The sequence below is a fragment of the Nelumbo nucifera genome, chromosome 1, assembly GCF_055504915.1.
Source record: "Nelumbo nucifera cultivar China Antique chromosome 1, China Antique-T2T, whole genome shotgun sequence".
Taxonomy (NCBI): Eukaryota; Viridiplantae; Streptophyta; class Magnoliopsida; order Proteales; family Nelumbonaceae; genus Nelumbo; species Nelumbo nucifera.
Window position 1 is genome coordinate 58527431 of NC_142649.1, and position 14916 is coordinate 58542346.

At 35.5% G+C, this 14916-nt stretch overlaps 1 protein-coding gene across 1 annotated transcript; it reads right to left on the reverse strand.

Moving 5' to 3' along the window:
• Positions 1–725: 725 nt before the first annotated feature.
• On the reverse strand, positions 726–2735 carry LOC104585841 (uncharacterized). The gene is made up of 5 exons (XM_010242844.3): positions 2517–2735; positions 2348–2429; positions 1749–2233; positions 1071–1344; positions 726–976 (listed from the first exon to the last, which is right to left on the reverse strand). Exons 1-5 carry the CDS (start codon positions 2520–2522, stop codon positions 957–959), a joined length of 867 nt encoding a protein of 288 aa, XP_010241146.1. The 5' UTR covers positions 2523–2735; the 3' UTR covers positions 726–956.
• Between the last annotated feature and the right edge of the window lie 12181 nt (positions 2736–14916).

Genomic DNA, 14916 nt, shown 5'->3' on the forward strand with positions numbered 1-14916 from the left:
GATTCTATTAGGGTCATTTACTATAACACATCTTATATTTTACATATTTACTTAAACCTATCTTATAGTTTTCATTTTATTAAAACATCTCATATATTTTATAACTTATTTATTTAATCAACCTTTCATTAAGGAGTGTTTGTTTTTCCATTAGGCCCATGATTTTTTATTCCAAAAATACCCTTAACACTTTTTTTGTACAGAAAACAAAATTAACCAAATATAGTCAATAGAGTGGTTGCACATGTCTAAGGGCAAAAATAGTATTTTTATTCTTATTTTCTTTTGATTAAATTTATTTAAATGAGCATTTGATTAAATCCATTGCAAATTATAAGTGGTGTTTTAATGAAATTTTAACTATAGGGTAGATTTTAGTAAATCCATGAAATTATAAGGGGTATTTTAGTAAATGACCATTTCTATTGCTTAACTTTCACTTAATAAATCCGGTGCATGGCATGGGTCCCCACTAGTGTTATACATAAAAACAAGCTTAAAGCAATAAATGTTAGAGGATATATAACAGCTATTAAACTCTTTGTGGGCTAACATTTCTTAGAACAAAGCAACCATAAAAACTATTTTCCTGCCGGTTCTTGATTCTGATGGCTCGACCATATGGTCCGGTCCGAGTTGGACCACATTTTTTTTCCCACTCAGTAACACCTCTCTGTTTTGTTGCAATAACCATCATAACATGGAATGTGCGAAGGGTAAGAATGTTAGAGAAGTAGGCCCATAGTAGCCCTTAATTGGATATTACAGATCTCTGAAACTAATATTACATCTTTGGTAAGATTAAACAGAACCCATTCAGCAGTAAATAATAGAACAATGTCCCATGGCTTCCCTGATTGTATTAATTCATTGATGCAGACATGACTTGGACAGAGAAGCAGTTGATGCAACCATGGACTCCGTCTTCTCTTGGATTCTTCTATTTGCTTCAGAGTTCAGAGTTCTAGCACCACAACTGTATAGACAAAGGAAAAGAGAAAAACTAAGTACAGAGAACAGAGATTGGATTGAACAGGAGATATCATGGAGACAATAGATAAGAATCTTACAATCTTCATCTGTTGTGATCCAGTTTCCTCTTCTGGAGGGCCGCCATTCTTCATCCTGGTTAGCTAATGTTGTTTTCTCCTTGTTGCAATCTGAAGTTGAAATGTCCTCAGATGTGGGACTGATCGATGTCCGACCATTTGTAGAAGATGCCAATGAGAACCCGGAGTAAACAGAGGAAGAGTTTGAACAACTGCCCACCTCCCATCTGAAACTGATCTTGGGAGAGCTTTCATCACCATGTTTGAGGGCGCCTCGGTTGCGGAATAACAGAACCTGTAACATGACAACAGTGAAGAACACCATCAGAAATCACTCTAGGACTAACATCACAGCCTCTGCTAAAGAATAACTCATTTGGGTCTTATTGGTGGGTAAATAACTTCTGTACCCATGAAGATAAACAAGTCAAAGGGAGTTTCATGGGTATGGTTAGAAGCTCTGTCCTTGATCTTGAAATTTGCAGATCTCCAGTTGGGGAGGGAGGGTCAGGCTAATTTGATAATTCTAACCAACCAACCCAAAGCTGAAGAAAGCAAAATTTTTAATTGAGAGGCATTGATATGTCTTGTTGGTCATTTTTTATTTAAAATCGTCATGATCTCTGTGCAACTTCTCATTGGAAACAAAAGATTAAACAAAAGCAGGAACGACTGGAAATCAGGAGAAAGGATGATCACCTTCCGGCTGATGTGCTTTCCTCCTTTCTCAGACTTGGCAGCAGAAGCCCATCTCAGAAGCTCCTTCATTCTAGAGATGGCTCTGGTTCTTTCTCCTTTAGGCTTATCTTTCTTCTCAGACGATCCACATTGGTCATTCATAGTAGTTGAGGCAGATGCAGGAGCATCACAGAGTGGTAGAACCTTATTCCCTACATGGGCAGCCAAATCCACCTTGTGACCCATCACAAGTTGGCGAGCAAGTTCTTCTTCTTTCAGTCTCAATGACTGCATCCAATTCTGGCCCTTGCCCAAACTCCCCAGTCTCTTCAAGTTAAGAGTGCTATAAAAGCATGCTTTTGCATTGCCTCTGCTATACAAAATTGTAAACGAATCTGAATCCTTCAGTTCCACCTCATCATCTTGGTATCCTTTTGATGATCTTCTTCTGTAAGCATCACTTCTTTTAACCAAAACCAGATCCTTTGATTCGGCTTTTTTCTTGACTGAAAGTGAAAATGAAAAAAAAAAGAAAGAAAGACATAACAGAGACCAGTCAGAGCTTATGCTTTTATTTAGATAGATATTGAGATGGTTTGCGAAGAAATTTTCTTCTTTACCTGTCCCAATTATTTCCTTATCTGTAGGAGTAGTCTCTCTGGGCTGTTGCTCTTGTGTCACCTTGAAGAGCCACTGAAAAATCTGTGGTCATTGCATTGAGACATCAGTCTCATCACAAATGCAATAGATAAACCAGATAACCAGGGGTCACGAGATTACAAAGCTCACCTGCATTTTTTAAGTGCTATATAGTGTGAGAAGACGGATGACTGATTGGTCAAAGCGCAGACAGCAGACCAAGTGACTCAGTTCTGTCTGTATTCTAAGATTCTTGTGTACTCTTTCAGGCTTGTGAAGGGAGGATGAAGACAGTGGGAAGTTGGACTGAGTCTAACAGAGATGGTGAGACAACCAGGCTGTGAGAATGGGGCCTATGGGGTGGCTGGCCTCTGATTCTCAGTCTCTAAGTGATTATTATATAAGGGTGGCCAAGTGGGGTTTAAGGGACTGAAGATTTAATTAAGGGAAGGAGTTTGTTCAGCCCTGGTGTCATTAATACCTACCATACACTTGTGGGGGTCAGTGGTTCATCCTTCTAGTGGTCCCAATCGATGGCCCATGCATCAAATAGATGCACTTGCCCCTAGGTTAGCTTGGAGTTGGATTTCTGGAGTCATCTGATTCAATTGGTCAGCTCTTGGGTGTTAGTAAAGGTATCTAGGGTTAAAAAGATAATAGCAAGTTGATTTGAAAGCTTTTGAATGATTTTCTCAATTGGGTGTTAGTTTTCTTTTCCACACATGGGCATTTACTGAATGATCAAAGATTCATCTAGAAGTTCACCATGTGTGGCTACAGTGTTGAATCAGTGGACATGGATAAGCTATATTACAAGCTTTTTAATTATGTACATATTCCCCCATTGTTTAGAGTGAAAGGAATTTTAAATCCTTTTTTGCTCCATGTCTCTTGGTCAAAGCGGATTTGGATCAATCCAAGCTTGAGTATATGGTTTTGTTCCTTGAGCAATGAAAATCTATATTGGTATTAGCAAGATAAATGACATGGCAATGGTTGTCATTTAAATGGTTTCATAATCACATCAGAAATTCAAATTCCTAGGCACTGAATTTGGGCATTTTGTGTTGAATGGTATGGATAGAGACTTCACAAATTACAACCCATGGATCTTATCCTCATTCTATTTGGGTTCCTTCATCTCTGGCCATTATGCCTTGGAAAAATCTGCACCATTAATTCCTCTCTTTTGCAACTATTTTATCCCTGTTCCCACACATGATTTTGCCCTTGAATGCAAAAAGTTAAGTCTATTATTCATGTGTTGATCTATAAAAATCATATTAATTGCCGACTAACCAAAATTATTTCCATCATTTTCTGCATATTAATATATTTACATCAAAGTACTTGAAAAAAAATTTAAAACCCAAGAGGGTATTTTACCAATTGACCAACACAGAGTGAGTTAGGAATATTGGACCAAGAAACCCTACTACTACTTCATTATGATGCCATGATGGGGTATGTGAGATAAAGAAATCTCCTCAAAAGGCTTATTTATCTGGTGTGGATTGGATTTGGCTGGGCCATACATTCCTTGGGTTGATGGGTCCGGATGGCACTGCAGCAGATCTTACATAGAAGCTTCCATGCATGTGGTCATTCATAAATTGCCAAGTGGGGGCTTTACAAGGAATGTGGCCTAGCACATAGCTACATCATCAGAGCACACAAACTCCTCTCTCTCCTTGTATATACTATGGGCAGTAGCTTGCCTATGACCGCGGATGATAAAGTGTAAAGTGAGAATTGGGTTTGCAAACAATTGCTCTAGCCCCAAAGTCTGTCCAAGTAGCTATGTCCTTTATAGTTTTTTTTTTTTTAGGGAAAATTATAGATCAGTATTTCTAAATTTTCAATTGCAATTAGGGGAAGTGAAACCAAATTTTTGCAATTTTCAGACTGTAAATTTCATCATGTAATTAGGAAGAGACTAGAGAGTGTGATAAGGCAGCCCATGTGCTTGCCCATCAAGCTATTTTAATGGGTCAATCCATTGAATGGAGAAGTAGAAGTATTCCTCCTGATTTTGTTGATTGTTTTTTGAAGGAGGGTGCCTATATAATAGTATAATTCTTCTTGTTGATTTTTTTTTGTGCAAAAAAATTCCTCCAATGTAAACTTGTTTCCACTTGCCCTTCAGTTTGGGTGAGGTCAAGCTTCAGGTTGGATCCATAAAAGGCTAGATCCAAACCCTAAAATATTCAGGTTAAGGTTGATTCATGGGTCAATGGTTCATTTGCCTGGGGCAGCTGGTTTTTATCAAGTCAATGATTTTTAACAAAAAAAAGTTAGATATAACAATACGGTTCGAGCAGTTTGATTGTCTAAATCAATGCTGGTTTGAAAACATTGGTGTGAAAAGAGATGACCTGTGACCTGACCCGGCCCGACCCAATACAAATTCTTTTCAGGTCAAGTCAGGTCATGTCTCCTTCTAGTTCAGGTCATTAGATAGGAGACCCTAACCTGCTTTTTCTGGGTTGGGTCAGGTTAGGCTCATAGATTGGGTCAATTTTTTGCCAGATCTAAGTAGGGGTGATGATGGGCCAAATGACACTGGTCTTGAAATATAAACCAGTCGCAAGCCGGGACAAACTGATAGTGGCTCAGTTAGTAGGTATTATGGGTGGCACAGACTTTGGATTAAATCCTGCTGCCACCAGGATTGGGGAGTTATGGGTTTGGTGGATGGGCTACCCCCATTGTGTGGACCCACAATCGGTCTAAAAATGATAGTCCCTACTATAGCCAACCATATGAGTATATGACACAAGAAATCATGATTTTCAAAACCGGACGGGACTGGACAGTCAGACCAGAAAAACTGGGAACTGATCAAGTGACGGGTTCCGTTTTACCATAGAACCATTATTTCCCCAAAAACCATTGATTTGGTAAAAAAACCACTGACCTGGGTGGTTGAACCATTTGAACCTTTCAACAGTTTGGCCAGTTTTTATTATTTTTTTTAATTTTTTTTATCAGAACGGGCTATCTATTTGGTTCAAATGGTTAGACCATTCGACCCAAAAACCAGACCCCTGATCGGTTCGGTTTTAAAAACCTTGCAAGCAACCCGTCTTTTATTCTTTGATGGATAGAAACCCTTCTTTTGTGCAGCTATTTAAATTAAAATTTTTGAAACTTCAACTAGTGGTGTCAAGAGGATAAGGCTGGAAAGAAATCGAATTGAATCAGGTATCAGTAGATCTAAATTTGATTCGTTTATATTCAAATTCAAATAGGATCTTATTCCTCGTATTCAAATCAAATTGGGATTATAACAAATATTTAATAGTATTAGTAAATTAAATTAAAATGATCAAAATATTATATATTATTAATTAAATGGATTAAATGCTTTCATATTGTATTCTTTTGAATAAAATGTATTGAAAATTAATTGTATACAACGTAAACTAATGAGAACTTAGTAAAAATATAAATTCCAACCCATCTTTACTAATAAATACAATATAAATTTTAAGTATATATGATGAGTATTGTATTTAAATCAAATTGGACCGAAATGGGTTTGATTCAATTATAAACAGATGAGATTTGAATCACCCTTAATTGGATCGTTTCGAATTTGAATTCGGACAATCAGATACTAATTGCAGCCGTGAGAGGGAAGAAACTCAGAAAGTCCATCCGATACACAGCAGCAATTGCAGCTGATAAGGATAGAAGCATGAAAGATGAATGTCCAACTTGGCGCCCACTTGACAGGTAGTCACCGTCGGCCCCATCATCACTCCACGTGGCAAAACAGATGAATTTAGACAATCCTCTAACTGTCCATCTATATATATATGCAAACATCTTTGCGCAATAAATAAAAAATTAATGATCCAAATAAGTAAGTTGAGAGCATGTGGAGGGGATATTTTTGACAGTGAGGAGTGCAGTGTAGAGATGGATTTGTGTTGTGAACACAATATGAAAGGCCGTGGGCTCACATGGAAGCCAAAGCATATACACCAGAATCTTTCATATTTTAAGCACCAGAGGCCTAATTTTGCTCAGCCTGTCATGTGTTTGAGCTTGCCTTAACTTTCCCTTTCACAGGTTTTGAGGAGAACCCCGTGAGGTTACGTGGCACTCTATCATCCAGTTTAGTGCATTGCCAACGTGGCTCAATTAGATTCATTGGATCAAGAAAAAGGAAATGCCCTTGTTGAGAGAATTTAGGGAACTGTCTATTCTCTCTATAACTTATTTATATTGAGCCCTTTGTGGTGGGATTCTATTCCACGTTCAATCTCTTTCTTTCAATAAAATTTAAGGCATTTGTAGCAATTGAAATGGAGAAGAAAAATGTGTAATGAATGAATGTAGGATATAGAATTTAAGGCATTACTTAATTTGCAATTTGAGTTTTTTGAAATATTTCAAACAGTTTTGAAAAGTAGGGGAGATCAGTTAATTTTTCTAAAGCAAAACTGTGTTAGTGTAATTTACCCTATATTTTATTTATTTAATATAAAGTTCATGAAATGTTTTTTTCTAAAGCTCTAATTAAGCACAGAGGAAGACAACTTATCTTTGTTCATCAAGAAAAAAAAAAAGTTAATGGTGTTGATTTGGGCACACCCCAGAAGTCAAAATGACCTTAAAATAGTAGTCCAAAAACACTTAATATGGAAAAGGACTTTTTATATATCATGTGTCATCAAGGGTGCCTTCTGTCTTTTCAGAGGGAACAGATGTGCCCATTTTAGAATCTCATTGTTGATTGTCAAAACTGAGGGTCCAAACTCTGTTTGGTTTGCAGTTGGAGTCAGAATCAGAATTGGAGTGTTTTCATAACTTTTTGGCTCAGGCAGGAATTGGAATTGAACTAGGAATCAGCTGGAATGGGATCTCGTTCTCAAGGGAGGGGACCATTCCTTCAAATGAGGAAAAACAATTTTATCAGGAATGAGAATGGGATTTCAATTCCGCCCAACCCAATGGTTAGACTCTAATTCCGATTCCAAACCCCTATTCTTGCAAATCAAACGGGCCCTGAATTATAATGAACTAATCCCATACAGTAAGGAAATTTAAAGTAAATACAAGTTAGCTAGCCATGACAAGAACAAGCAACCACATTCTCTAGTCCAATTAGGTTAATTAATTGAGGGGATGTGGCAGGTAGAGGAGTTAACTAGGCAAGGATCATCAAGTGAAAAAGACCCTAGTCAGGTTGTTGTAGCAGAGAAGGAGCAAGTTAACCCATATTATCTTCTCATGAAACCTTGTTAAGATGAATTCACATCTGCGCCCCACGAAGGGGTCCCCACAATGCCCCACAGCAAATCCCCACCTTGTATTAAGAATATTTTCCAATGATGTCTCATCATCTTCCATACTGTTTTCGAGAAATATTCCCAATACAAGGTGGGGATGTGCTATGGGGCATTGTGGGGCACCCCCTCGTGAGGCGCAGATGTGAACTCTGTTAAGTTATTAGTTGTAACAGACAACAAGTAATAACCCACACTTGCCCCACCCACTAGCTATATAGCCAGTTGAGGTGGTGTGATCAAGAAGGTTAGGATCATTAAATGATTGGTGAGACCCTTTAGCCAATAGTCCTTATCCCAAGTTGGGATTACTAAAAAGATTATGGGCCTATTAAAGAATACCTCTCAAGGGTAAATTAGACATTTTAATTCACATCTTTAATTATCATTTTTTTTCTTGTTCTTGGCTAATGACCAGTGCTTAGCATGGGAAGCAACTTTTTTTTTAATATAACCAACCATAATTTTATAATTCTTAGATACTTTGAAGGAGTAGCATTTGAGCTTTTGTTAGACAAAAATTGAATTAGAAGGTCATGTTTTTGCACTAAGAAGAGTCAGCTTCTGAGGGAACATCCTGGTGCAACTCTAGGGTTGGTGTCAGACATCTAGGTGGGCATGAAGAGTAAAGTATCTTTCTTTTGTTATTTCTTCTTTTAGCTTTTGAAGAAGGAAATTAAGATAAAACTAGTTAATTATTTTGTTTCTTTCTTAATTAGTGGTTTAGAATATTAGATAAATCAAATCAAATATTAGTTTCCCAAATCTTCTATAAACAATTAGTTTCTTCAAAGCCACAAAATTCCTATGGTAATCCAACAACCACTGCTGAAATAATCCAACATTTTCCTAAGATTCTATAGGAAAGAACATTGGATTAGGACCTTTTCTAAGAACTTATGAGCTAGCCTCACTGTCCACGTGGCTAGTTATGGTGTCCAAAAAGATAACTTCAGCACATTAATCTTTCTTCCTTTATAATATGCACTTGATAAAAATAATTAAACCTCAACTCATATAGAAAACAGGAGGCAATGTACTGTACTCCAAAACCATGATGGAATGTCTTCAATGTGCTTTGACCATATATAGCCTTAGTTTGTTTCTTATGGTTACACTAAAATAATTGTGGGAAAGGAAATCATATCTTTCTTATAATTATTTTCTGTGGTTACAGTAGAGAATCATTGTGCAAGGAATTTACTTTTCAAGAGAGTAAGGATGACACTTCTGCTCTGCACAAAAAAATAAATAAAAAGAGATTGAACTGTCCACTGTTGTGCAACTTTTCAAGACATCAACAAGCTTGTTGTGGGAAGTGAAAGAAAGCATCAAATTCCATCATATCTCTACAGGGAGGCAAATCAATTTGTGGATTTCTTTTAGGTTGTGTTTGTTTTGAAGGAAAAAGTAGGGAAAGGTAGGGAAACCTTTACAAACCTTGTATGGTTTCCCTTCCTTTCTCTACTTTTTCCTTCAAACCAAAGCCTTAGTCAACCAAGGGCATGCTGGTTCAAGTAACTCTCATGATTTCATGTGGGGAGTTCGAAAGAATTAGGTGGCCAGAGGACCTTTGGATTTGAATCTTCCCTTCTTTGTAATTTGTATCACCCTCCTCCAAGAAAAATTGTGAAAAACGAAATTGGATGGTATGTGTATGCATGGAGAAGTATTAAAAAAGAAATAAACAAACAAATGAAACTGATATGAAAGAAAAAAAAATCTTTGGACTTTATATTCTTTTTCTTTCTTTCTATTATTATAATTGTTGTTGTTGTTATTATCAGAGAATAGTTTTTCCAATATTTGTAATAGAGTATGGTTTGAATAGTAGCATTTAGTATTTGATTGAAACTAGAAAGCTTTATTCAGTGCTAAGAGGTGTTTGGAAAGTGGGAGATTTACAAGGGAGAAACATAGTTCCTTGAGGAGACCCATCTAATGGGAAACAACATTCACATGGAAACCTTTCAATGATTAAATTAAAATATTTTTTCCTAATAATTAAATTAATAATACTTTTAAATCCTTCTTTTTTCTTGAGAAAATAGCTATGCATGTCTCTGAGCTAAATAACTCCAATAAAAGATTGTGGGAATAACCACCAAAAAAGAGTTTAAAGATAAAGAATAGGATTGTTGAAAGAAAGAAACTATTTTTAAATGGAGAGAGAAAGTAGTAAGAGATTAGAAGTGGGAGCAAGCTAGCTAGGGAAGAAGAAACAGTTGAATGGGAGAAAGAGGAAGGGAATTTAGGAATTGGTAGTGGTTGAAAGAGAGGGTACTTGTAAGTCAGTTTTAACAAGGGAGATAGCTAATTAAAGAGAGTTTCAAAACTAAAGTTTAGGACTCTTAACTTCCTCTTTGATAGAGAAAATGTAAGGACTTGGACCCATGTGGAGGAGATTAAAGGGGGAAGGAGAAACAGAATATTCTCTATATAATTTAATAAAAAAGAAAAGAAAAGGAGATTTCTCACACTTAAGTGCCCATGTGTGAGAGAAATTCTAGAAATTTTCTAATTAATAATCCTTTCTTTCCCATGTAGGGATTACATTTTTGGGGCAAGATCCCATCTTTACAGTCCCCTCCATGTGGACAAAACAAACTCCCTTATTTTGGGCATTTTTTAAACTAGTAAACAGTTTGAAACTGAGAATTGAGTAGTACCATCACTTTAAACAATTCCAATTCATGGTGAAATGTAAAGATGGTTTTGATGGAGAAAAGGAAAACATGTCTGATCTGTAGGGTTCTTCATTTGATAACTGAGTTAATATGACCACTATCATCCTTCCACATAGTTGAAAGAAATTAAACAGAAAGGAAACCTCTTCTTTCGGGCATCTACAGTCCAACATTTTCTTAGTGTTGATAAGAAATAATACAAGACAAAGGTATAGAGACAAGAGAATTAGATCAATATCTTAGAATTTGTGGTGATAGAAAGGATTTCTAAGGTATACAAGAAGAAAGAATTGATGTGCTTCAGAATTTTTGCTTGGTGGAAGCATGACAACCCCTTAGTAGTTAGTAGACAAGACACTGAAACTGATGTCTGATCCACATCTTTATAATATGAATATCTACCTAGAAGGGCATTAATTAATTTCTCTCCCTCAAAGTCATCAGCAAGAGCAGCTTAATGTTGTGCTTTAATGGCATTCCTTAAACACAAATGACAGGTGGAGGATTCCCAGCTGCTATCAAGTCTTGATTGTGCCAACACTTGGAGATATTATCTTGAAGATGCTTCCCATGTTCTTGGCAGGCTCGATTTGCACAATTTCTTTGGATCAAATATTTCTTTATTGGAATTCTCATATGGATCTAGAAATCAAAGGAGGAGTTTTAGGTACAGCTATAAAGTGGGTCTTTTTCACGAGGGTTATCTTTGTAAGGATCCTTCAGTTGACATGATAGATGGATCCCATCTGTTAGGCCTCAATAATTGTTCATCAAGTGTGTGACATGTTATGTGTTGAACCATTCATTTGTCTTTGCTTTCTTAGCAAGAAAGTAACATGGAGACAAGATCAATAAATTTTGTAGAAGCAGTTTCCAAGTATTTGTTTTTGATAGATATTCTAGTTATATAAAGAAATCCCTAATAATAATATAGAAAATCTCAAAACTAGACCTGTTCATGGGCCTGGTAGCTCGACGGTCTAGCTTGGCCCATTATAAATTATGTTCGGTCATAATTTTAGGCTCGTGGGCTCGGGCTCGGGCCCAAAGCACTGGACCCGACTTTTTTTTCAAGCCAAGCTTGGGCTTTTTCATAAAAGCCCGGCTTGAGCCCAAGCTCGACATGATACTATGTATTAAATAAAAAATATATATACAATATTGTTTCTTTGTTCTTCTTCTCTTTTTTTCAAGTAATAATGAAGTGTTTATTATTTTCGAGTTTTGAAGGTTTTTAATATAAATAAAACACTTTTTAATTGAATACTAAAAGAAAAAAATGGTTTTCAAATTTTTGGCCAGGCTTAGGCCCGGGCTTCGGGTTTTATATGAGGGTTGGACTCAGGCTCAAGACCTAGGCCCGATGGTGGGGCTGGGCTTGGGCTCGGGCTTGAATGTATTCAGTTGATACATATACAAAGCCCAGCCCAAACCTGGCCCATGAATAGGTCTACTCAAAACTAAGTTTCTCAAAGTTTTATTAACTCAAATTAGTTTTTTTTTTTGTATTTTATGTTTGAAATGATTGTTTGATATATTGTTTCTAGTAGTTTATTAAGGAATCCATTCATGTCTAACAACAATACATTAGGAGGTCAATTTTCCTTTAATACTGAAAGGACAATCAGTGCATGAGATTTCCGTGCCAATGTGGGGTATGGGGAGGGGCAGATGTATGCAACTTTGCCCTTGCAGAGAAACTGTTTTCAAGATTTGAACTTTGGTTACATAGCAACTATTGCGTCAAGACCCACTCTCAATATTGATCAAGGTTTAAAGTATCAGAAATATCAAGTGTATAGGGAAGGAAATTTTAAGAGACATATATATAGGAATAAGCCTTGGACACTCATGTATTGGAGAAAAATTAAGAAACACATGGAAATACTATAAATACTTCAATAAATCATAGAAATACATAAAAAACTAAATATAAGACCTCAATAAGATATGCATATATTAAATTAATACATTATACTAAGTTTTGTGAAGAAATACATCGTAGTCAATTATATTTTCATTAATAACCCTTTGCTTAACTAGAAATTATAAATTATAATTCTTAAGTTTTAAGGGATCAGCAAGACACCCAACTATCCTATCCAACCATAAAACAATCATTGGCACAACTTCTAAATGAAAATATAATCAATAATTATTTCTTATTTAAATAGTTATTATCTATTTTTAATTTAAAAACTTATAAAAATAAACATTGTACAATATATTAAAAAAAATTATTGAAGAAGAAATTTCAATTAATCTATGGATATGATAGATCATTTATAGGTCTACAACATACATAGTCATTATGGGTAGTTCACAAGAAAATATAAATAATTAACTTTTACTATTTAATTCTAAAATTACAAAAAAATAATATATATATATATATATATTATAAAATTTCAATTTTTGTGGATATGATAGGTCATGCATAGATATAAAACATATGAAGTCTTTATAAGCAAATAAAAAATACATTTTTCATTTTTTTTTGTTATTTTATACATTTTCCAATTATTTTATAAAATTTTCATAAATCTATTCATAACACCAAAATAACTGTGGTTTTCAACACAAAAAATATAGATCAACATAAATTTAAACATTTTTAAGCACTTGAGAGAAAAAAACAAAAATTTACAAGATATTATGAGAAATTTGAAATACAACTTACCTAGCTTTGCAATATTTTCTAAAAGTTGAGGTTTAGAGTTTTAGAGTTGCAACGTATCCATTGATACGCTATCAATATGTTTGATATGCCACCAATATGGGCTAATATGGGTATGATATGGTCGAAAAAGATGATACTACTTATTTCCCAATATATCCCATATCGAGCCTTCAAATATATGATATGGTACGCCCTGTATCGGGCATATCATGTTGAAATTTAAAACCTTGATACTAATATTGTTGAAAAAACTTACTTAGTTTTGTAATTTCTAAAACTTGAAAAATCTTCAAAAACCTTGATGATTTACACTTGTTTCTTGTGTTTTTTGCTTATCTAGCTCTAGGAATAAGGTTTGTAGTTTTAATCATTTGGGAGGGTGAAAGAATGCTTATTTTGGAGAAAAGAAGTTTTTTTTTTCATTTTCTATTTGTATCTTTTTTTTTTGCACAATGTATATATTGATGCACATCTAATATGCCATTGGTACAAGCTAATATGGCCACAATATGATGGAAAAAGATGATACCACCTATTCTCCATTGCATTACATATCAAGGATTCAAAGATACGATATATGATATGTCCCATAGGATGTATCGTGTCAAAATTTTAAACCTTAATACTAATGGTTGTGTATCAAATGCTTTCTTGTTTTCTGAAAGAAAGAATTGGTGTATTAAAATACTGTTTTTTATTAAACAAAGAATCGGTATAGTAAATATCTATGTACCTTAGTCTATGGCAAATTGAATGCTAAGTTGGAGAGTTGGAACAACTTTCCAACCCAAACTCTCCAACCCTAGGAGAGAGAGAGAGAGAGAGAGAGAGATTTTAACCATTGTCTCCTTTGTCACCCTCCAAAAAATGGTATTTTTTTTTTGTAAAATAAGGAGGAGCTACACAAGATGGAGGGTAGATTTGCCCTAGAAGTTACTCTTACAAATGAAAGCTAAATCATTGGGAAGGGAGGAAGTAATAAAAGGAAGAGGATTAAGAGGGAAAGAGAGAGCCTGATGAGCCATCCAATCTGTGTTAGACAGTGTATGCCCTTAGATCCAATCAAATTGATGTATATAAACATTTATCAGTAAATGAATAAAGTACATTATTGTTTAATGTTCTTATTGGCTTATTTTTGTGAATTACTCCTTAAACTGAACACTTATAAGACTTGTGTTAGTTTGGAATGTTCTCAGCCATTGGATAGACCTATGGTGTGTTTGGTTTCTAAGAAACGGATGGGAAGGAAAACTTGGAAAAAGAAGGGAAACACTAGGGACGTGGGTTCCCAAAGGTAAGCTTAGATCTGTCTCATAGACATTGTCTATGAGACCTCGCTGAGAAAATAGGCACGTGGGTTCCCAAATCTCACCATTTTAGTGCGACCCCGCTGAGAAAAGAAAAAACAAGCAAGTGGTGAGAAAATATTGTTAAGAGCCATTCTCATAGGCATTGTCTCCTTCTTTCAAGCCGTCCAACAGTAACATCTCTAGCGTTTTCGTTGAATGGTAAGCTTAGATCTGGCACTATCTCATCGTTTTCATTCATTTTTATACCGTTTTGACTTGCTCCGTTGGATGGGTTCCCCTCGAAATCTCACTATCGGCTCCCTCTATCCTTGGTCATCCAGATCTAGCTTTTGGCATGTTTGATCCAGATCTATCTTCTATACAGACGACCATTTGAGTTTGTTCGCACGGAGCTCCAAATCTGGCTTTTGGAATATGTTTGTTCCAAATCTGGAGTTGCTCTTATCACCAGATCTGATATTTTTGTGCCCAGCTTTTGATTCAAACCATTTTTTGGTTCGATTGATCTCAGATCCGATATTTTTGTGTTGTTGTTATTGTTATTATTATTATTACTATTATTATTATTATTAT

Coding starts and splice junctions, on each gene's coding strand:
- LOC104585841 (XM_010242844.3), bottom strand. Junction 1,345..1,748: donor GAAAGCACATCAGCCGGAAG/GTGATCATCCTT, acceptor GTCATGTTACAG/GTTCTGTTATTCCGCAACCG. Junction 977..1,070: donor GATCACAACAGATGAAGATT/GTAAGATTCTTA, acceptor TTGTCTATACAG/TTGTGGTGCTAGAACTCTGA.